Source organism: Hirundo rustica, chromosome 3 (genome assembly GCF_015227805.2).
Source record: "Hirundo rustica isolate bHirRus1 chromosome 3, bHirRus1.pri.v3, whole genome shotgun sequence".
Taxonomy (NCBI): domain Eukaryota; kingdom Metazoa; phylum Chordata; class Aves; order Passeriformes; family Hirundinidae; genus Hirundo; species Hirundo rustica.
The window spans coordinates 115,929,687-115,952,919 of NC_053452.1; the positions used below are offsets into that span (position 1 = coordinate 115,929,687).

Consider the following 23,233-nt stretch of genomic DNA (forward strand, 5'->3'; position numbering starts at 1 on the left):
ATGAAACGCCTGATTTCCTGGAATTACCCTGCTGCCTCTGGATCAGGAGAAGTCGCACCCACCGGAGTGTCAGTGTTGCATAAAGAGGGGCTGTGCTGGGCTTGTCCCGTGCCAGGAGCTGCGGGGCACGGAGGGAGAAGGTAGGGCCCTGGGGATGAGCGGTGGGGCCGGGAGCAGCAGGGAGCGGGATCTTGTCGGGCTCCTGCCTCCTGTTGCCGGTGTTTTGCCAGGGCTGGGGAGATGGCAGGGCAGGAGAAGAGGGCTCTGAGGGCAGCGGGCGGGCGGTGTCTGCTCCTCCGTGGGCTGCAGGAAGCCGCCTTTGCTGGCAGCCGCTTTGGGGCAGCTCGGGGGAGCCGTGTGCGCTGCGGGGCTGAGCTGGGAGGGGGGCCGGGCTCAGAGGGGTGGGAGCGGAGCGGCGAGGGAAGGAGGAGGGATGCGGGCGGATGGAGGGGCAGAGAGAAGTCTGCAGAGGCGCAAAGCCTGGCCCGAGAGCTGACAGCGGGGCTGGCCGGGCACAGATCCCTTGCGGAGCCCCTTCCATGCCGCCAGCCCGTGCCCGGCTCGGGCACCCCCAGCCCCGCGGTGGGGCCGGATGGCTGCGCTCTGCTGATGGCAGGAGCCATGGGGGATCATTCCATTTCCTCCCCATGCAGGGAGGGTGGGATTCTCCTCTCTCACAGTCGAAGCGTCACCACTCAGAGAGCTCTGGTTCCTGGGGCAGCCCCTCAAAGGCATCAGCGCCTCCAGAGCCCATTTCCCTGGGGCAGGGCTGGGGAAAAAGCTCTCGGGTGCTGTTCCCATGAAACGGGGTGCCGGCATTCCCATGGCACGTCCTGCTGCCAGCCTTGCTGTTGCCCTCTATAGCTTCCAAGCAGGAACTCGATCCCGAGTTATGCCCTGAATGTGCTTAGTGCCTCTCTGCGGGCACTGACACAGTCACATGGGGCTTTTTCCCTATTCCTGCAGCAATGGGAAGCCGTGCAGGGACTGCCAGGGGTGCCTGGGGGCAGGTTCAGGGTGTGGCAGGGCTGGAGTTAATGTTGTGCAGGGCAGTCTCTGGCTCCAGCGACAGAAGCCGTGCTGCGAGTGCTCCATTGGGAGAGAATTTGGGAGAGGACAGGGCTGGGACAAGTGGCTCAAATGGACAAGCCGCAGCAGTGACCCTGAGCCAGCAGTTCCCTCCCTTCCTGAGCAGCCATCCTGCACTGAGGCTCTGCGGCCCAGGGAGCAGCTGGACATGTGCCCCAAGAAAACAATTGGTGTCTAAAGTCGCTCCTGTGCTCTCCCAGCATGTCCAGCTTGCCTCTGTAGTTGAACTGCCCTTATCTTGAGCCAGTGGCTTTTCCTGCTTCTGCTGTCCCCCTCCTGTCCCCATCCTGCTGGTGGGAGCACACGAGCTGCAGGTGGGGATCAGTGGCTGCTGGGATCCAAGCCCTGCGCTGCATCTCCCCACTCTCCAAGGCCCTGAGCTTGCCCCCAGCAGCAGCTGTGTGATGTGGGCAGTGGTGGGACAGGGCCTGTGCTGTCCCATTGTCAGTGCTGTTCCCCTGGCTCTGGCCCCTCCACACCTTGTCTGCTGCCACGAGAGCACAGATGTTCTCAGGACAGCCTCTCACCCATCAGCACCCTCAGTCCTTCTCCTCAGGGCTGCTCTCAATCCATTCTCTTCCCAGCTTCTGTCTGTGCCTGGCGTTGCCCAGACCCAGGGACAGCACCTGCACTTGGCCTTGTTGACCTTCAGGGGCTTTGCTGTGTCCCACGTCTCCAGCATGCCCAGCTTCCTTCTGGTGAGGGAACATGGATATAGGTCCCAGGTGAAACCCTGCTCTGGTCACCTCCCCAGAAGAGCCCTGAGGAGTCTTTGCTGCCTGGGCAATCCCCAGTGGAGGAGAAGGGTTGGCCTCCAGTTCTCCCTGGAATAAATCCTCCACATTGATGGGTGGGTTCTCCTGACGGTCTGGTCTTTTCCTTTAGGATTTCAGGCCTTTTCTTCCCGCTCATCTTCTTGTTGGACCAGCTGGAGCATCTGCTGTGAGGTGGGTGAGGGGAATCAGAGCCCACAGCCCTTGCACAGATTGCCCAAATCTGCAGGGATTCCTGAGGGAAAGCTGCCCCTGAAGGCTCTGGAAGGGTGCAGGAGCCCTCGGATCCTGAGTCCAAGCTCCTGGCATCAATACCAATGGTGGGATGACAGCACCAGCTCTGCTACAGTGAGAACATGGAATCATGGAATGGCCTGACTTCAAAGATGGTTTGCCAGGGGGCAGGTTTCCGCAGAAAAGACACAAACAGCAACTTAAGGTGAAATTTAATGTAATGCAAAACTGCAAAGAATCACAAAGGGATGAGTTCAGCAATACACCCAATTATTACTGCAAAGATTTCCTGTAGTCATTAAGAAGGATACCCCACCAGTTACCCTCAGACTTTACCATCCTCCAGACACACACATCAGCTGGGGAGGCCCTCCTGGTATAAACTGGCAATTCCTGTGGTGCTTCCAGCTGAAGGCAGAGAGGCTCCAGCCTCGCTGTGACAGAGCCCAGCTTTTATAACATTGAATAAACAAGCTGACACCTCTTCCAGTGCAGGAACATCTGGTTTCATTTTGCTCTTGGGTTATTCCTGTTGCCTGGCCAGGGATCAAGGGGGAATCAAGGGAGTTGTCATTGATCCAAACCCCTAACCAAGGCCATGTGTCCAGTTTCTAAATATGGAAAAGCAGATGAATGTTTTGTCAAGGAAGGGTTACATAGATCTTCTTGCCATTGATAGTTTGTTAATTATGAATATATATAAAATTTGGGTTGAAGGTTCATCTAGAGGTCAACTTTGGCTCAGGGCCTGTTGTTCTGGCCTCAGTCAGGGCCGGTTCCTCCGGCCTTAGTACTTCAGAAGGGCCACACAGGGATCCTGGGAGAGGCAGGACTGAAAGCTTTACTGAAATGCAAAAAGCTCACATTAACTGGCTGCCCTTGATCAGCTCTGTGAGTTAATGTGTTATAAAAGGAAATTCAGTGTGACAAGAAGGACTTCTCCCTCCTGAGCCTGTACTGGTTGTGACCCATGACTGACTTGTCCGTCAGGGATTTTTCAGTCAAAAGTGACCAGCACTGATGGACCCCAACACCTTTCAGACCTGTTTCCCATGGGCCCTGTGTAACTTTCCCCTGAATAGCCTGAACTCTGCTTCTACGACGGCCAGGGTTGAAGGGTTTCTGGCACTTTTCCTGCTGTCACCAGAGGTTTTAAGCTCAGTGTCTCCGGGGTGGCTGTGGCCCAGATGGCCACCAATGGGCACTTGGCTGATGAGACCCTCTGTGCTAATGAGCAGCAGGTCACAGAGGGCACCTCTCCAAGTGGGCTCCTGTAGTGGTTTCACGTTCACTAAATTTTGGTCTTGGTACTTACTCTTTCTGTGGGAGAAAGACTAGGAGAAAAACAAAGCAGGCTCACCCTTAAAATTAAAAAATAGTTTTATTAACATACACTAACCTTAAAATTAACAAATTGTTTTTTTAACATACACTAAAAGAATAGAAAATAGAAAGTTGGGGAAAAAAAATAGAATGAAACTGCAAAAACACTCTTCCCTCCCCTTACAAACTGCTCACTTTCTTACAAAACAACATCAAGAGACAAAACTTGTAATTTTCAGTCAGTTTCACTATCTGACAATAGTCTTTCATCAATTCATTAGGGGAAGAGTATCTTTTAGAGTCATGGATCTCACTGACAACTTAGAACAGTTCTCTTGTGGGTTTTAAACTGTCACAAACAGAACCGCCCGGAGAACCTGCCTTTGTGACCCTCCCAGGAGCAGTTTCCCAAGCTGCTTATGGGTCATGGGTCTTAGACTTTTGCATCCTGGGGTGTCACCTTTTAAAGATGAATAACTCTAAAGCAAAGGATTCTTCACCTCAAGGTACAGAGATATCTTCTCACTTCTTCACTGGTGCAGGGGGCTTCTCATTTTTATTTCTGTTCAAGCATCTTATAGGATTAATATTACTTAGTTCATCATAAACACTTTTGCTCAAATCCACACACAAATTAAAACAATTCATCTCCCCAAATGCATATTTTTCCCTTGATTTAAAGGAATGATCTAAATATAGAGTTCATTTCCATGACTCAAATAAGAATAGAACAACTAACTCTAAAACCCTCTGTCGAAATCGTCTTTTCACTCTTGCTCTACTGACTTCATGCTGTTGGTCTTTATGTTCACTCTGTCCCTTCTTACTCTCTCAGAGAAAGGCTAAGCTCTGGAAGCTTCATGTTACTAAGAAAGAGTTAAATCTGCTCAGAGTCTTTGTCCCTCTCTCTGTAGCTTGTGGTGTTACATGTTCAAGGCCACTCTGGTGAGGGAGGAAGAACTCACAGAAACATCAGAGATCAGAGCACCTGAGCAGTCAGGAATCACAAAGAGACCAGGCAGGATCATAAATGCCTTCTCAGCCCACCCCTCGGTGTAAATCGGGGTGGCTTCGGCCCAAATGGTGCCCATAGCTCTTATCAGGGGCCCGGCAGTGATCTCTCCCTGCTCCAGAGAAGTCTGAAGAAAGTAGCTGTTACAAAACAGCAACTTCTCCTTCCCCCGCTTCACCCGGGAGCTGATGGAATCCGGCCAGGCCTCAGGCCAGCTCCCCCCAAAAGGCAGGAGCAGCAGGCCCAGCTCGATGTTACCTGTCTCTCTCGGGCCAAAGGAAAGAAGAAAAAGGACCCACCTACAGGAAATTCACAGGGTTTTATATGGTACTTCCCAAAGTTGCAGCTAGTAATTTTCAGTGGTTAGAACAGATGCCAATATTCCAACTAACTCTCTGATAGGTCCCTGTCTCTTCCAAAGCAATTCCCAGGTCCTGACCTGGAGAATTAGTCAGCTTGCTTCTATAACTAAAATACCAAACTTTACTAACCCATGACAGGACTAAATCAATATTACAGAAAAAAGGGTTCAGGCTAAATCTTTGAAATTAAAAGTCAATTGATAATACATAAAGCTATTGCAAATACAGTAATAACACTCCGCTACAAATGTCCAGTTTCTAAATATGGAAAAGTAAATGCATGTTTTGTCAAGGAACAGACACATAGATCATAGTGCTAATGATACTTCCTTAATGAATGTATATCTGTAAAGACTGGGTTGAAGGTTCATCTAGAGGTGAATTTTGGCTCAGGGCCTGTTGTTGTGGCCTCAGTCAGGGCCGGTTCCTCTGGCCTTGGTACTTCAGAAGGGCCACACAGGGATCCTGGGAGAGGCAGGACCAAAAGCTTTACTGAAATGCAAAAAGCTCACATTAACTGGCTGCCCTTAATCAGCTCTGAGAGTTAATGTGTTATAAAAGGAAATTCAGTGTGACAAGAAGGACATCTCCCTCGTGAGCCTGTACTGGTTGTGACCCATGACTGACTTGTCCTTCAGGGATTTTTCGGTCAAAAGTGACCGACACTGATGGACCCCAGCACCTTTCAGACCTGTTTCCCATGGGTTCTGTGTAACTTGCCCCTGAGTAGCCTGAACTCTGCTTCTACGATGGCCAGGGTTGAAGGGTTTCTGGCACTTTTCCTGCTGTCACCAGAGGTTCTAAGCTCAGTGTCTCCGGGGTGACTGTGGCCCAGATGGCCACCAATGGGCACTTGGCTGATGAGACCCTCTGTGCTAATGAGCAGCAGGTCACAGAGGACACCTCTCCAAGTGGGCTCCTGTAGTGGTTTCACGTTCACTAAATTTTGGTCTTGGTACTTACTCTTTCTGTGGGAGAGAGACTAGGAGAAAAACAAAGCAGGCTCAACCTTAAAATTAACAAATAGTTTTTTTAACATACACTAAAAGAATAGAAAAAGAAAGTTGGGGAAAAAAAAAGAATGAAACTGCCAAAACACTCTTCCCTCCCCTTATAAACTGCTCACTTTCTTACAAAACAACATCAAGAGACAAAACTTGTAATTTTCAGTCAGTTTCACTATCTGACAATAGTCTTTCATCAATTCATTAGGGGAAGAGTATCTTTTAGAGTCATGGATCCCGCTGACAACCTAGAACAGTTCTCTTGTGGGTTTTAAACTGTCACACAAACAACCGCCCAGAGAAACCTGCCTTTGTGACCCTCCCAGGAGCAGTTTCCCAAGCTGCTTATGGGTCATGGGTCTTAGACTTTTGCATCCTGGGGTGTCACCTTTTAAAGATGAATAACTCTAAAGCAAAGGATTCTTCACCTCAAGGTAAAGAGATATCTTCTCATTTCGTCACTGGTGCAGGGGCCTTCTCATTTTTATTTCTGTTCAAGCATCTTATAGGATTAATATTACTTAGTTCATCACAAACACTTTTGCTCAAATCCACACACAAATTAAAACAATTCATCTCCCCAAATGCATATTTTTCCCATGATTTAAAGGAATGATCTAAATATAGAGTTCATTTTCATGGCTCAAGTAAGAATAGAACAACCAACTCTTCAACCCTCTGTCCCAATAGTCTTTTCACTCTTGCTTTACTGACTTCATCCTGTTGGTCTTTATGTTCACTCTGTCCTTTCTTACTCTCTCAGAGAAAGGCTAAGCTCTGGAAGCTTCATGTTACTAAGAAAGAGTTAAATCTGCTCAGAGTCTTTGTCCCTCTCTCTGTAGCTTGTGGTGTTACATGTTCAAGGCCACTCTGGTGAGGGAGGAAGAACTCACAGAAACATCAGAGATCAGAGCACCTGAGCAGTCAGGAATCACAAAGAGACCAGGCAGGATCATAAATGCCTTCTCAGCCCACCCCTCGGTGTAAATCGGGGTGGCTTTGGCCCAAATGGTGCCCATAGCTCTTATCAGGGGCCCAGCAGAGATCTCTCCCTGCTCCAGAGGAGTCTGAAGAAAGCAGCTGTTACAAAACAGCAACTTCTCCTTCCCCCCCTTCACCCGGGAGCTGATGGAATCCGGCCAGGCCTCAGGCCAGCTCCCCCCAAAAGGGAGGAGCAGCAGGCCCAGCTCGAAGTTACCTGTCTCTCTCGGGCCAAAGGAAAGAAGAAAAAGGACCCACCTACAGGAAATTCACAGGGTTTTATATGGTACTTCCCAAAGTTGCAGCTAGTAATTTTCAGTGGTTAGAACAGATGCCAATATTCCAACTAACTCTCTGATAGGTCCCTGTCTCTTCCAAAGCAATTCCCACGTCCTGACCTGGAGAATTAGTCAGCTTGCTTCTATAACTAAAATACCAAACTTTACTAACCCATGACAGGACTAAATCAATATTACAGAAAAAAGGGTTCAGGCTAAATCATTGAAATTAAAAGTCAATTGATAATACATAAAGCTATTGCAAATACAGTAATAACACTCCGCTACAAATGTCCAATTTCTAAATATGGAAAAGTAAATGCATGTTTTGTCAAGGAACAGACACATAGATCATAGTGCTAATGATACTTCCTTAATGAATGTATATCTGTAAAGACTGGGTTGAAGGTTCATCTAGAGGTCAACTTTGGCTCAGGGCCTGTTGTTCTGGCCTCAGTCAGGGCCGGTTCCTCCGGCCTTAGTACTTCAGAAGGGCCACACAGGGATCCTGGGAGAGCCAGGACCAAAAGCTTTACTGAAATGCAAAAAGCTCATGTTAACTGTCTGCCCTTGATCAGCTCTGTGAGTTAATGTGTTATAAAAGGAAATTCAGTGTGACAAGAAGGACTTCTTCCTCCTGAGCCTGTACTGGTTGTGACCCATGACTGACTTGTCCTTCAGGGATTTTTCAGTCAAAAGTGACCAGCACTGAGGGACCCCAGCACCTTTCAGACCTGTTTCCCATGGGCCCTGTGTAACTTTCCCCTGAATAGCCTGAACTCTGCTTCTATGACGGCCAGAGTTGAAGGGTTTCTGGCCCTTTTCCTGCTGTCACCAGAGGTTTTAAGCTCAGTGTCTCCGGGGTGACTGTGGCCCAGATGGCCACCAATGGGCACTTGGCTGATGAGGCCCTCTGTGCTAATGAGCAGCAGGTCACAGAGGACACCTCTCTGAGTGGGCTCCCAAAGTCTCCAGTCACTCCTGTTGGGCCACCAGGATGCCCAGGCCCAGCTGTGGCCAGGGACAAGGTGGATTTTGCCCCTGCACTGGGCTGGGCCCCCTGAGTGTGCCAGGAAGCAGCTCCTGGCAAGAGGCGTGAGTGGGGCGAGGGAGGGGCTGTGCTGGCAGCTGGAGCAGGAGCACAGCTCAGAGCCCGTGTGGCCGTGCTGGGCATGGGGGGAGTGTGTCTGGGGAGTGTGGGGTGCCCATGGGGGGAGTGTGTGAGCACTGCCTCCGAGTGCTGGGAGCAGCAGGCTGGGCCAGGCAGTGAGCAGGGCAGGTGTGGGGCTGGGCAGAGGGTGCAGGATGCAGGCAGGGCTGTTGGATGGGCACAGGGGCTGTGCCAGTGCTCCAGGGAGCCAGGTATGCCCCTGACTGTCTGCACTTGGAAACTGGGCAGTTCTGCTGGGAGGATGTGGGCGATGGTGAAGTCAGCACCTTGTCCAGTGCAGGCTGTGTGGCTGAGTGAGACTGTGTGTGTGTCTGTGTGTGTCTGCGTGTGTCTGTGTTTGTGTCTCTCTGTGTCTGTGCTCTCTCTGCTCTCTCTGCTCTCTCTGGGATAAACACTCAATTTCAGGGTTGATCCTGCAAACAGGAAAGCAACAGGCACATCCAGTGTGCTGGGAAGGAGACCCTGGCTCTTGTGCCATCCCAGGCTGGGCTCCAGCAGCCGGGTGGGAGCAATCCCCAGGGCTGCAGCTGCTGCAGAGCCTCTGTCAAGAGGCTGGAGCCTCTGACAGCACCTTAGGGAAAGTCTCTTTTCTTCCTCCACAGACATGGCTTCGCAGGAGGACACACAAGAGGGGGATGCAAAGGCACAGCTCTTGGCAGAGGCATTTCAGAAGGACGGATTGGATGCTGGATACTGGCTGCCCAAAGTGTCACAGATCCTGGGGATCAGGTGCAGAGAAGCCCTGCAACATCTGGAATATAAAGACTACCTCAGGCTGGAGTGTGAGGTACGACACCCCTGGGAGAAAAAGGCACTCCAGAAATTCCTGAAATTACCAGATGAGAAAACAACCACCAAAGAGGTGCAGAAGGAGCACTTGGAGAAGACAAAGCAAAGACAAGAAGTGGCCAAACAAGCCCTGAAGGATCTGACTGAAATGCTCAACAGCTGCAGCCACAGCCAGGATGCTGTGAGGGAGAAAGCAGAGAATCTGTGGCAAGCCATGGAGATTCCCAAAGAATTCTGGCCACCACCAAAGAAACCCTTGGCAGATATGCTGGAGAGCATGCAGAAGCAGCTGGAGCAGCAGGATTTGTCAGCAGTCAGGATGGAGAACATCCCTGACACAGAGGTGCTGAGGCAGGCGTCGGGGGGACTGGCCCTGCAGGGCATCTACAGAACCAGCAGACCTGAAGATGTGCTGGCAACGCGAGAGCAGCTCCTCAGGGTTCCTGAGGGATTCCAGCTCACTGGTCCAGAGCAAGGATCGCTGCTTGAGAGGAAGGAGTTCTCCTCCTCTGCAGCAGAATCCACTTTCACCAAGTCCATGGAGCAGCTGGGGTTCAGCATGAGCGTTTCTGCCAAAGCCGGATTCTGGGGGATTAATCTGGGAGCAGGTGTAGGTCACAGCAGCTCCTCACAGTCACAGGCCACCTCCCAGTCGCACTCTGAGCAGAGTTACTTTTGCACCACCATGTACCAGTACATCCCCCTGGCTTCCTGTTGCTTCCAAAGACATCAGCTTCGCCTCTTGGATGCGGCCCTGAAGGAGCTGCAAGACATGGAGCAGCTTTTGTGCTTCACTCAAGAAGACAAGGCCCCCCTGCTGGAGAGGTGTGAGAGGTTGTTCAGCAGGTTTGGGTCCCACATAAACCAGGGTACCCTTCACTTTGGAGGGATATTCTGGTGGAAGGCATCCACAGAAGGATTCCGAGCAGAGCAGAGAGAGGAGATGAAGCGACAAACATCTGAAGCACTGAACAGCTTTCTCAGGATGAGCTATGGGGGCTTCCTGGCAAATGCTGTGGGATCCCTGGATGTTTCTAAATCCAGCTCACAGGCTTCTGTCCTGGGAAGAGCTGGAGACAGTTCCCATACAGCAGTTCATCTCTCCGTGGTCAACACAGGGGGCCCACCAGACACAGCTTCTCTTCCTCAGTGGAAAACGGGGCTCATGTCTGATAACACAACGTGGTGCGTTATCGACCGTGGCTTTGAGCTGGTCCCAGTGTGGGATGTCATCCTGTACAATCACAGCAGGGATTTTAAGTCCGTGGGTCAGATGAGCAGAGCCCTCAGGGATGCGTACAAAGAGCTGACAAAACAGAGCATAGGCACCACTTTTGGAGAGAACCTGGGCAGTGCAGTGAAAGAGGCCAGAGATTTCATGGGGACTGTGAAGGCCTGGGAGGTGACGGTGGATGAAAAAAAGCTGCTCACATTGATGCAGCTAAAAGACTATCTGAATGCAAGAACCCGGAACCCCAGTGTGTGGATCAACGTGTGCCTGTCAGACAAAGCCCTGCAGGACTTCCTGGTGAACACCGTGCGCAGCTGCCAGGAGTCACCTCCAGAAAACACCAGCTCTATCAAGGTAATGTTGAGAAGCCTCCTGGATCCTCATATCTACTCTGTCAAGGACTTCCCTGAGGCTTCCTTCATTATGCAATGGATCTTCCAGACTGGGCACCAACTTCCCAGATCTGCCAAAGTCTCTGAGCTTGGAGACCTCACCAAAACACTGCAGCAAATGAAGGAGCACATCCATGCTGTCACCTATGCACCAGCAAGCTCTGCTTCTGCCATTCATGAAGCAAAGATAGAAGCCACCCTGACCAGCAGCCTTGCCATTTATTCCTTACTCCAGTCTCTCCAGGAACGGGCTCAGAAGGACATGGAACTGTTGGTGCTCTTGATTGCGAGCAGCACAGGGTACCAGGTGGAAAGCAGCACTTTCCAGCACCTCCTTGGACACCCAGAAATTCAGTACATGGCCAAGGAAATGGCAGCGGCACATGAGGAGTACGTGAACCTGAAGGAGCAAGATGCCGACAGAGCTGAGGCCTCCCTTCTGCTGTTGGGTCTGACTGTGACACCCGAAAGTCAAGAGCTGTCCCCTGAGCAGAAGAGGGAGCGATTAGTTTTCATGGAAGATCACATGAAAGGCTTGTGGTCCCCACAGATAAAGAATCTCCTCCAAAAGCACAGTGGAGGCACAGACTGGGAGATGCTGGAACGGGACTTGCGTTCCTTGATCAGTGGGTGCTTGGATGAGAAATTGGATGAACAGAGGATGCAGAACATACTCAGTGACCTGCAACACACTTTTATAGCTCCTGAGCCTCCCAGTCAATACCAATCCAAGTCAGACAGCGGTGAATCCAAATCTGATGAAGCCATTGTAAACCAGGAGTTCTTACAGTTGCTCAAGCGCCTTGGACTCCAAAGCCACTATCCAAGAAAAATGGGGGTGGGAGATTTCTGCACCATCTGCAAGATATCTCTGCAGGACAGCCAGCCCAGCAAGGACACAGAACTGCCATTATACTTCTTGCAAAGGTTGTTGACTGTGGATTACCAGGTGAGGTACCTGACTTGCAGGGATGACAGTAAACCAAAACTTGCATCTCTGCCACAAACCACAGCGAAAGAGCACAAACACTCGGACTACTTTGAACAGTTTTTTGATGATTTGGAGGAAGCAGCCCCTGAAGGTGCAAACAGGGACGGCCATGTGCACCCCATGGACCTGCAGATGGCCATTTTCCATTGCGCTGATGACTTCCTCAGACAGACCCTTGCAACCAAGCTGGCCTTCTGCCAACTGGCGCTGCCTCTGCTGGTGCCCAACCCGTGCACTTCAGGCATTGAGTTCCCACTCTATGCCCTCAGCCAAATCCAAAGGAGCTGGAAAGAGGCAGAGAAGTCAGGAAAGGAGGCTGGAACAAAGAGTTACAATAACAAACTCATCTTTCAGGCACAGACACCCATCGTGTCCTTCATCCGCATTGGCAGCTCGGCCTCCTCTTCCAAGTCTCAGCTCCTGAACGCTCTGCTGAGCAAACGCAAACACGACACTTTCTTCCACCGCCACTGCAGAGGCAGCACCAGAGAGCGTTTGCTGATGGAAGGGGTGGTGGAGATCGCCTGGTACTGCCCCCGTGGAAGCCCCGATGACACCTTTGAGTGCTGCGTGGCTTTCTGCAACCTGCATGGAGATGCCAGGGATCACGGAGCACAGCTGCAGTTCCTGCAGGAGATATCTGCTGTCAACGTGGCTCTTGTGTCTGAGTTGGAGCACATGGACAACAGGGGGAAAAAGCTTCTGCAGGAACTGTTGCACTCACAAAGGCCTTTGATTTGTCTCCTTGCAGAAAAGGAGAATGTTTCAGCTGGACAAGTCAGCAAAAACATAAAAATAGGGATCAAGAACAGAAATGAAGCAGAACTGATGGACCAGCTGGCCAAAAATATCAGGGATCTCCTAGAATTAAGGTCTAATCCACATTTAAGCCTGGATGCCTGCATGGACAAAGCTCGCCAGCACGGATTCATAGTGGATGCAGATCAACCCGCATGTGTTACAGCCAAAGCAAAGGCAAAGGAGCTGGTGGACCTTCTGAAGAAAGAGAAGCTGTCTGAGATCAAATCCCAGCTGCTGCCACTTCAAGGAAAACTGTGGTACCAGTGGTGCAAAAAGGACAAGGAACTCACTCGCTTGCAGGAGAAGAGGAACAAGAGCATTGAGCATCATCGCAGCCAAATTGAATATGAGAAGAATGCAATAAGAAGAAAGCAACTTGAGCAAGCTTTTCCTCTCAACCCACTGATGAAATCATTCCTTGGCTTTCTCCAGGCCCAGCCAGCAGATACTAAGAAATATTTCCTGCAGTGGATGAAAGTCTTTATGAATGATCTGTCCTATGTTCGCCTTGAAGAACTGAGGAGAGACTATCACAAGTTATGGTCTGAAATCCGGACAGGAAAGAAAAACCAGGAAAAAAACAGTGTGAATGCTGAGTTGCTGAATCAGTTGGATGCCCTGTCTGATGAAATCAACGATTCATCCATTGGTCTGGAGCACCTTCTGAGAGAGGTAGGGCAGATTTATGAAGCTCTGCAATTAATGGAGACAAAGAATTACAATTTTGACAAGCTGCCGGAAATTGCAGCAGAGCTGATGGTTTCAGGATATCCCATGGAGCTGTTGGATGGGGACGCTTCTTACCTGCCCTTGCAATGGGTGGGAGCAATCTTTGACAGCTTAATTGAGAGGCTGGGGGACAAACGAGTGTTTGTGCTCTCCGTGCTGGGCATCCAGAGCACCGGCAAATCCACCCTGCTGAATGCCATGTTTGGGCTGCAGTTCAACGTCAGCGCGGGGAGATGCACCCGCGGAGCCTTTATGCAGCTCATCCCAGTGGGCGAGGAGCTGCAGCAAGACTTGGGCTTTGATTTTGTGCTGGTGGTTGACACAGAGGGACTTCGTGCCGTCGAGATGGCCAATAAACAGTCCCTGAACCATGACAATGAGCTGGCCACCTTTGTCATTGGTGTTGGCAACTTGACCGTGATCAATATCTTTGGAGAAAATCCATCAGAAATGCAAGATGTTCTCCAGACTGCTGTGCAGGCTTTCCTGAGGATGAAGAAAGTCAATCTTTCCCCAGGCTGCATCTTTGTCCACCAAAACGTGGGAGCAATATCTGCCAAGGAGCAGAACATGGAAGGACAAAGGCGTTTGCAGGAAAAGCTGGATGAAATGACCATGGTGGCAGCCCAGCAGGAATTCTGTGACATCTCCTCCTTCAGCGATGTCATTGGCTTTGATGTGAAGACCCACATTCACTACTTTGCTCACCTGTGGGAAGGAAACCCCCCAATGGCACCACCCAACCCCAGCTACAGCCAGAACATCCAGCAACTAAAGAGTAAAATCCTCCAGGCTGCCAAGAAGCAGTCACAGCGAAGCATTTTGAGGCTCTCGAGCCTGAAAGATCGTATTGGTGACCTCTGGAATGCTTTGCTGAATGAAAACTTTGTTTTCAGCTTCAAGAATTCCCTGGAGATTGCTGTGTACAGGAGACTGGAAAGTGCCTTTAGTCAGTGGACCTGGAAGCTGCGGAGTCACATCTTAGACCTACAGATGAGACTGGACAACAGAATTCGCAATGGGGACTTGCAGAATGTCACCAGAGAAGAGCTTGAAGTTCTGGTGCAAGAGACAAGTGATGGCATTGAGAAAAAAGTGGAAAAGTATTTCAGTGAAGACAAAGATCATGAGACACTGGTGCAGTGGAAATCAAGCATAGAGCTGAAGCTGAACGATCTAAAAGAGGCTCTTCTTCATGAAACGAAAAAGAAATGTGAGAATCTTATTGAGCTACAGAAAGAGCAGAGGAAACTGGATGCAAGGAAGTTAGACTATGAAGACGAGCTCCTGAGAAGGAGTAGGGAGCTGGCTGTGACTCTGAAAGGGAAGAGCCTCAGTGAGAGAGAACTGAGAGACAACTTTAGCTGTGTCTGGAACAAGTGGATTGATGAAGTCTCCCATGCTGCTTGTCCTCCAAAATGGGTGGATATCAATGCAGAAATCAAAGATGTCCTTCTAGAGCACTTTAAGGAAACGGGTTTCCATGAACGGATCAGGTCATTTCCCAAAGGCAGAGGATTTTCTTTTGACCAGCAGAAACACATCAAAACAAACAAATATTTCGGCTTTATCCCAGATCCCTGGAGCATTTCCAATGCTGATGTGATCAACTTGCACCTCATCACAGACAACATCATAGCAGGTGTGAAGGCAATCGTTGATATGAAAGAACAGGAGGGACACGATTACAGTCGAAGTTTTATCCATGAAATACTCAATGAAGTCCAGAAAGGTGTGAACTCTGTCTCCAGCAATGCAAAATGTACTTTTAACAGAGAGTACAGCTTAGATTTGTCTCTGCATCTGTGCAAAATGGCAGCAGAAAGGTTTAAAGCCATGCACGAAGCATTCCAAAAGGCAAATGACCCAGTCATGTACCTGAGGAGCAAGAGAGAAGATTTCTTCCAATGTTTCCAGATTTTCTGCCAAGGAGCCACTTCCATCACAACTTTCGCTGGTTTCCCTCGTGAGAAGATTGCTACAGCTCTTCGTCGGGCAGTCTATGAGAGGACGGCTAAAGCCATTGCTGAGGACATGCAGGGCAAATTCCCAGATTTCAGGGGCAACAGAGCCAATCTGGAAGTTTGCATCTTGAGATACCTGGCAGAACAAGAAAATTTTGAGTATTTCAAGCAGTACCTGAAGTTTCCAAAAGAGTTTTTTCAGAGTTACATTGAGACACGAGTAAAGAGTCACTGTTTAGATGGGAGTGGGAGGCTTGAGAGGTTTTTAGATTCCTCCCTTAATCTTCTCTTTGAAAAGATCCTGTCAGCTGTTTCTTTATCAACCCAAATTGTCAAAGACAGAAAAGACAGAGAAGACAAAGTCTCTCTTTGGCTGGATGAATTTTGCAGGGAACTGACAGAGGTGATCAGCTTGCCCAGAAGTGACCTGAGGGGCATCGAGTACCAGGAGGTCACAGACATTGAGTTCCTGAGTAGTACCATGGCAGAAAATCTGGCTGCCATGAGGGACAGGCTCAAGGAAGAATTTGCTGATGCTGACCTGAGCTTGTTTTCAAGGAAGCCTCACATGATCCTGGCTGAACATTTTTCGGGGTGCTGGGCACAGTGTCCCTTTTGTGGGGCAGTCTGCATAAACAGCATGCAGGGACATGATGGAGACCATCTGGTGGCCTTCCATCGCCCACAAGCCTTTATAGGAGACACATGGCTGATGTGGTTTTTTGGCTTTGAGTATGATACACGCCAACTGAATATTGATATTTGCTCCAGCGCTGTTGCAAGCGATGCCTTATTCAGAGCTGATGGTGGCCGATGGATCCCGTACAAGAAATACCGTGATGCAGGTCCTCCTCATTCCACTTGGAACATTCTTCCTGTTCCATCCATGCAGGCGTACTGGAAATGGTTTGTGTCTCGTTTCAGGACACAGCTGGAAGTTTTGTACAATGGGAAATTTCAGGGCAAAGGAGAAATTCCAGAGTCATGGCAGAGAATTACCAAGCAGCAAGCGCTTTCTGAGCTGGACAGGAGTTAGGCCACATCCATGGGAAGGAAGAACAACAACAGCTTTGCTGTTCTGGAGATGTTTGTACCAGGCTCTCCACAAAATGCATTTACAATGATGATGCTCTCAAGCCCAGTGAAGACAATGATATCCAATTGCTCCTGAATGTGGTGAATTAAGGCGCATTACTGTGGCTGTCATTCAGCAACTCTCTCCCTTCATGATAAAGCCAAAATCCTCTTGCCTTCTTGCCACAAACATTTCCCTCTGCTTTGTCCTAGAGCCAAACCAAACCCCCTCCTTGGGGCGATCAGCCTCATGGCCAAGACTGAACCAAAAGGCCAGTGCAAAGGCAAAGGCAGCACTCCAAGCACCCCTTGGATCAGCTGCTGTGAGACAAGAAGGGACAGTGCCCCAAAGGCAGTTTTCCTGCAGCAAGGAGATGTCCTGCTTGGAGAAAGGGCTGCAGGACCTGAGGCCAGCTCCATGCTGGCTGCAAGCTGGGCTGCTTGGCTTTTGGGCATCATCCTTCCCTCCCTGACTGCAGCCTCCTGGACCAACTGAGGCTGTTCTCCAGGCAGGAGCTGCTGTGCCTCTGGGCTCTGGAAAGCAGTGACACGACTGCCCTGGGGCTCAGGCAGTGCTTTCACTCCCTGTCTCGGAGGTGCTGTGTCTCTGTCCAGGGCAGCTGCTCCTGCTCAGGTGCCTGGGGCTGCTGCCCTTCCCTCCTTTCAGCCTTGGCAGGAGCTGCTTCGGCCTTTGGCCTTTCTGCTGAGCAAAGGCCTTTGGAATGCCCCATGTGGAGAATCCTGTCTGCCAGCACCTTCTGCAGCAGCCCTTGGGGCAGTGCTGGTGCTGTCCAGGCAGGCTGGTGTGAGAGCTGAGTTTTCTCCCACACAAAGTCTTATACCAGGCTAAAATGATGAACAGAACTTGCAGCTGTTTGGTCTTTAGAGATGTTTATTCAGTTTCTTATCTCATGGTCCGCACGCCACAACCTTAAAGCTATAACCTCCCCCCGGAAAAAGAGCAGGCTCTTTCTTTTTGCCATTGGCGGTTGTCTGGGTCTCACTAAAGAAATTCCACAACTGACGCCCAACAGTGACTGTAAATCGAAGCAGGAACTATCCAGTGGGCTCTGTCTGCTGCACCCGCTGGGGAAGATGGGGCTGGAGAAGGACAGGGACAGGGCTGTGGTGCCTGGCTGGGTGGAGGAGGGATGGGGATGGAAGGGCAGGTGGGGAGCTCTGAGAAGAGCAATATTGCTCTTAGTTTCCCTTCCTCCTTTTGCTCTCTTCTTCCTGTCATTCTTCTTTCTCCCTTCCCAGAGACGCTGTTGCTGCCTGTGAAAAACGAGATTCACTTTCTTTGTAAAATTTTTTTAAAAATGGTTTATTTTAAAAAGTAAGACAATTAGGAAACAGAAATAAAGCAAGGGATCTCAGCATTTAGCCAAGAGCACAGCCTACCCTTCCAGAACACCTGTTTAAAAGGATCAGTATGTTACATATTCAGAAGAACCTAATGCAGTGTTCAAAATGTTCTTTTGCATTCAGATGCCCTTGTAGTTTTAACTCTCCCAACCTGCCCCTATTTCACTAATTTAGCATTTTATTACTCCTTGTAGATAAATTTCTTGGTGGTGCCTCTTGGCTTGTCTCTTGTCCCATTCTTCTGATAACAGATGATCAGTAAATTCTTCCATTGGAGCCTTGGGAGTCTGTTGTTGTAGGACACGAAAGAAAGATGAGAGACTCTAAATATTTCTGAAGGCAAAGAGCATAGAAAAATGCTTTATTGCCTAATTCTTACTACCTTTTATAAAGTGTTCCGGTACAGACTTCACATGGTCGCTGAATAGGAACGACACCTCTCTAATCCCATTCATTAAACTAGAGAAACAGCAAAACACCACCTGGAGAAAGATTGTTTTGAGAAAGGATAGTTGTTTGCCAAAATTGTTTTGAGAAGAAGCTTTCTTGAGAAATTTTTCCTTGGGAAAAAGTTAGCAGCTACTAGCAGGCTAAAATCTTTCAGACCCAGAAATATCAGGCCCACAGGGGTCTGCCCTTGTTATCTTCATCCAGATAATCCAAGAATGTGGGGAATTTCCTGATTACCTTTCCTATTCTTCTGGGTTAATTCCAAAAAGCGTCTTGCATCACATTGTTTCTATTTTAATATTATGCTACAACCTATATATATATATATATATATATATACACACACACACACACACACATACACATTCATGACATCACCATTTCTTAGCCCTATTAATAGCAGAAAATAAACTATATTAATACAATAAAACCTTCCTGCATTCTGCATATACCATTTTAATATTTGAGAAAAGCCAACTTTATAAAATGCATTTATAACACTGCCCCATCCCTGGAAGTGTCCAAGGCCAGGTTGGACAGGACTTGCAGCAGCCTGGGACAGTGGAGGGTGTCCCTGCCCATGGCAGGGCGTGGAAGTGGATGGGCTTTAGGGTCTCTTCCCACATGGAATCCTTGAGGATTTAGGGAGATGAGAATGGCACAGGGATACCTTTGAGCCCTTTCTAGTACCTAAAGGAGATCCAAGAGAGATGGAGAGAGACTTCTTAGCAAGGCTGGAGTGCCAGGACATGGAGAATCGCAAATAAGGAACGAATACTGTGTGTATGGTAAGAGAAGTCTTGCTGATGTGTGATTATGTTATTGTAGTTTGTCGTTTGGACACCCTCTGTTCTCCCCATGGCCCTTTCCCCCCCCTGTACTGTTTCCACCTCACAGCCTTGGTTGTCAGAGTTGTCAGGGACATGTGGAGGGAGGGCGTGTACATGTGCCCCTTGCATGGAGCAGTTGGGAATCGGGGCACACCTCATCTCCAATCAAGTTGCAAGAAGGTCTCCACCATTGGATGGCAAAGAAGTGTTGACTGGCAGAATTTGGGAGGGGCCAGGGTTGGCTGATGCAACACCAGGGGTATAAAAGACAGAGCAGCCATTTTGTGGATCAGCCTCTGGCAGTCAGCCATGCTCCCACCACTGTCCCTTTTTCCTTGTTCAGTCCTCTGTTGTGTTTGTTGAGGTTTAATAAACCTATACAATTTTAAAGTGGGCAGTCATTTCTCATGGGGTTTTGGGGTAAGGGGCTTTGCAGCAATGTGCAGGGTTTGGGGGAAATGGGGTGAGACCCTAAACCCAGGTTTGGAAGGGGTAGGAGGTGCAGTGAGCCCCAGGGTTTGGTGGGTTTGTGATGACACCCATGGGTTTGGGGATGGGGGTTGGTGCTGCAGAGAGACCTGGGATGGTGGCGAGGGGCTGCAGGTGAACCTGGAGTTTAAGGACAGGGTGTTACAGGGAAACCTGGACATTGGGGTGAGGCTTGGGTGAGACATTGGTGTTTTAGGGTAGGCTGAGCTCTGAAGTAAGACCCTGGTTTGGGGGTTGTTGCAGGGAAACACAGGGTTTGGAGGGATGGCTACAGTGAGACCCAAGGTTTGTGGGTTGGGAGGGCTGCAGAGAGACCTAGGGTTTTGTGGCAGAGGAATTGCAGTGAGTGAGAGCCAGGATTTGAGGGGCTGTGCATGCAGCAAGGACGAGTGTGGTGGAGGTGGGATTGTGTGCGACATGGAACCCCCTCTCCTTGCTGGAATGATCAGGGTGTGACTGGGAGCTTCTCCTCCTCCTGGGCTGGGGTCCAGGGAGGCAGTGATGACCTGTCCCTGCACACAGTGAGCTCTGGGGCTGTCCCCTCAATGAAGGGACTGCAGAGCGGGCTGTGGGTTTCCTGGGAGCAGGACTTGCCCAGGAGCTGTCCACGTGGAGCTCATGACCACCATACTCCTGCCCGGTGGGTGCTCCATGCAGTCACACCCATGGAACCCACATCGCTCCCGTCTCCTCGTGCAAAGCTGTGCCTTGTTCAAAGCATTGAGAACCTTGGAAAGAAGGGCTGGAAAGGCCAGCAGGCTCTGCTCTGGCATTTGCATCCCCAGGGTCTGATTTTGGGCCAAAGTTGGTGTTGGCGGTTTGGTTTGTTCCTTTTTGTCTTAAAGAATTTTTCCTCATAAGTTACTAGGAAACAAAGTGCTGGTACTCTAGATGGTACTTGACTAACACAAAGGAGGGGGAAGATCACATGAGGTTTGGGGCAGGAAAAAGACAGGGCTGGGGGTGCTGGGGGAGTTGGGGGTCTTGTTCTTTTTTCCTTGCTCTCAGCATCGGAGAGGATGGTCAGGCTGTGGTTTGCTGCAGGACAAGTCCACGGTCAAGAGAAAGTCTGGTCCTGGGGGATTAATATCATCTGCTCGGGTGCCTAGGGATTCAGCTCCTTCGCCTGCCTGCTGGGACATCTCCTTGCCTGCCGGAGACATCCCCCCTGCCTGCTGGGGACACCCCGCCTTTCCAATCCCCAGCCCCGGAGTTTCCACCATTCCAGCTTGATGCTCTTGGAGTCCCAAGAGATCAGACAGTCCCGTGCTTTGTGAAACAAAGCCCCTCGAGGTTCCTGGTTATGTTTATTATTATTGCTGTAGTTGTTGTTTGTTTGTCCTGTTATATTTACTAGTAAAGAACTGTTACTCCTTTCCCCATAGCTCTGCCTGAAAAAGCCCCTTCAGTTTTCTAAATCATAATAACTTGGGGGGGGAGGATGGGAATTCCCAGTTCCTAGAGGGAGGCCCTGCCCCTCCCTAGCGGATACCTGTCTTCCAAACCTAGACCGCTGGCGACATCCTTAACACGGGGTATAGGAATTTCTTGTCATTTGCCTGTCATTTCTTCTAAGTGCAGCTAACAAGTAATCTATAAGTACCCACATGAAGCTGTTTTGAGAATGAGAAGATTCTTTAACACAACAATCAATTCTGAGGGTGAAAAATAAGTGCACCTGTAATAACAATGGATTTGTTCCATGAGAATCAGTAAAAGAAATATGTAAACAATCTGAGAATAGATGGATTTGATAGACAAGTAAAATGTCTTTTACTAACCACTAGAACAATTAACAAGAACCAATTTTAACCAATTAGAAGCTGCCCCTGAAGTTTGTAAAAACTGCATAAAAGACAGAATGCAGCCATAATAGAGTACTGAAGCTTCTAAAAACTTGATACTGTGTCATTCTGTATGTCTCGACCACCTCTACAATGACAGTGGGAGAATAATGGATCCTGTGTTTGTGTGGAGGGTGTTTTCCATATTCTTTATTTCTTCCACACCAGCAGTGAAGTAAAAAGGCTTCACCTCACAAGCTTTGATTTGCAGTTGTGGTGTCGAAGGGTCTAACAGTGGACCTGTTAGCCAAAGGAGAGGGGAGAAGTTGTGTGTTCAGGATACGCAAAGCAATCACATGGAGACGAGAGATTTCGCAGGGCAGAGCTGTTCCTCCGAGAGAGCCTCAAGGCTGAGCCAAGGCCGAGAGCCCCTCTGCCTGTTTATTTCTTACTTTTTATACATTTGTGGGTCTGGCTGTGGATTGGCTTCTGGAGTTATCACCTCCCAGCCAAATGGCCAGACCAACTGTCAGTTACAATTGTTTTCAGGTTTTATTTTCTATTTGCATAGAAATATGCAAACAAAGGACAGAGAATGAGAAACAAAGGATTTGTTTATGTTACACGTGTGAGAAAGGCAGAAACTGCTCCTAATATTGTACAGTAGCTAAAAAGTCTGACTCCATTTTATGAACAGTCAAAAGGCTTTAAAAAACTCAGAAAAACCAGGGTGACAAAGTTGAGAAGCAAGAAGAAGCTGATACGGAGCCTTCTTCAAGGCTGTTACTGAGGAGACCCAGAGAAGAAAAGAAAGATAAGGAGAGAAGTTTGCAGCTGGATGAAGTTACTGCTACTTTCCACCTACGGTGTTCTGTTGATTTATTGTAACCAACAGCCAGGGTAGAAGAAGTATAAAGAATTAGAAAGCGTATGAAAGGTCAGCCATTTTGGATAATAAACAGTTGCCGTTTGAGACTGCTTCTGGTCCCTGTTTTGTGTCGTGACCACCTCAACTACAACAACTGGCGACCCTGATGTGATACGACAGCCTGCATGACATACTCAGTCTGGACCCATACGGGGGTCCCTAGTAACTGGCAACATTGACCCACTGGGAGAAGAGTGGAGGAGGCAGCGTTGGTGAAGCTGAGAGTGGCATGTGGAAGCCACAGGGAGGTCTGGACCTGATTTTTCCTATCAAGACACCTGTAAGCAGGTGAGCCTCCAACAAGTAATTATGGGAAATAATTTATCTATTGAGGAAGAGACTGTTTTAGCTACATGGAAAGCTTTGGTAAGAAATAAGGGAATTAATACATCAGACTATGCTCTTCGTAGTATATTGCTGTGGGCTAAATCACATAATTTTGGTACTGATCCTAATACAGCATTTAGTGTTAATGCATGGAAAAAAGTTGGGGACAGACTGTGGGAAGTCATCTGAATGGGAGATAAAACTGTTGTTGATCTAGTGGTTACCTGGGGATCTCTTTTGGAAGGATTAAAGAAATGGAAAGCAGAGCGGGAACAAGCAACACAGCACGGATGAAGAATCAGGGTTGATAGCGGAGACTGACAGGGGGGATGAGACAGATGGGGCCTCTGATGGAGAAGCTGGTAAATCTATCCTTGAACAGGGTGCAGATGCCATGAGAGTTACTAGGCAGGCTGCTGAAAATTCTGAGAAAGCTGCTAGAACTTCTAGGTCAGCTGCCAGGGCTTCTGGGACAGCTGCCAGAGCTTCTGGGCTGGATGCCAAAGTATCTTCTTATCAGGCCCCTAAACCTCTGTATTGCACACCTGCACAGCAGCTCGTGATGGTGCGTGTATACACAACACCAGTCCACCAGTTAGCTGAAATGTCTTTAGCAGAAAGAGAAACCCAGCCATCTGCCCTGCTCCCCTCTGAGCAGCATGAGCAATTTACACCGTCATATCCTCCGTTACCTGACAGTGACAGCGACACAAGCGAAGAGTCACCCGCTGTAACACCTGACGTGGGGCAGGGAACTGTTGATAGCTCACCTTCTTACAGATCTAATCCTGCTGCCCCATGGAATTTGCCTGCATGTCAAGTAACTGTGCTTCCTCGGCAGCCTCAGAAGTTTTGGCAATTT

At 49.2% G+C, this 23,233-nt stretch overlaps 1 protein-coding gene across 1 annotated transcript; it reads left to right on the forward strand.

The window, feature by feature from the left end:
* LOC120750269 (interferon-induced very large GTPase 1-like) lies at window positions 1-19,198 on the forward strand. Its single transcript, XM_040058721.2, has 3 exons — window positions 1-140; window positions 1,975-2,036; window positions 8,830-19,198. Exon 3 carries the CDS (start codon window positions 8,832-8,834, stop codon window positions 16,158-16,160), a length of 7,329 nt encoding a protein of 2,442 aa, XP_039914655.1. The 5' UTR covers window positions 1-140; window positions 1,975-2,036; window positions 8,830-8,831; the 3' UTR covers window positions 16,161-19,198.
* Window positions 19,199-23,233: the final 4,035 nt, after the last annotated feature.

What these genes read in the sequence shown, in the direction of transcription:
- LOC120750269 (XM_040058721.2), top strand. Translation starts at nt 8,832, where the DNA reads ATGGCTTCGCAGGAGGACACACAAGAGGGGGATGCAAAGGCACAGCTC.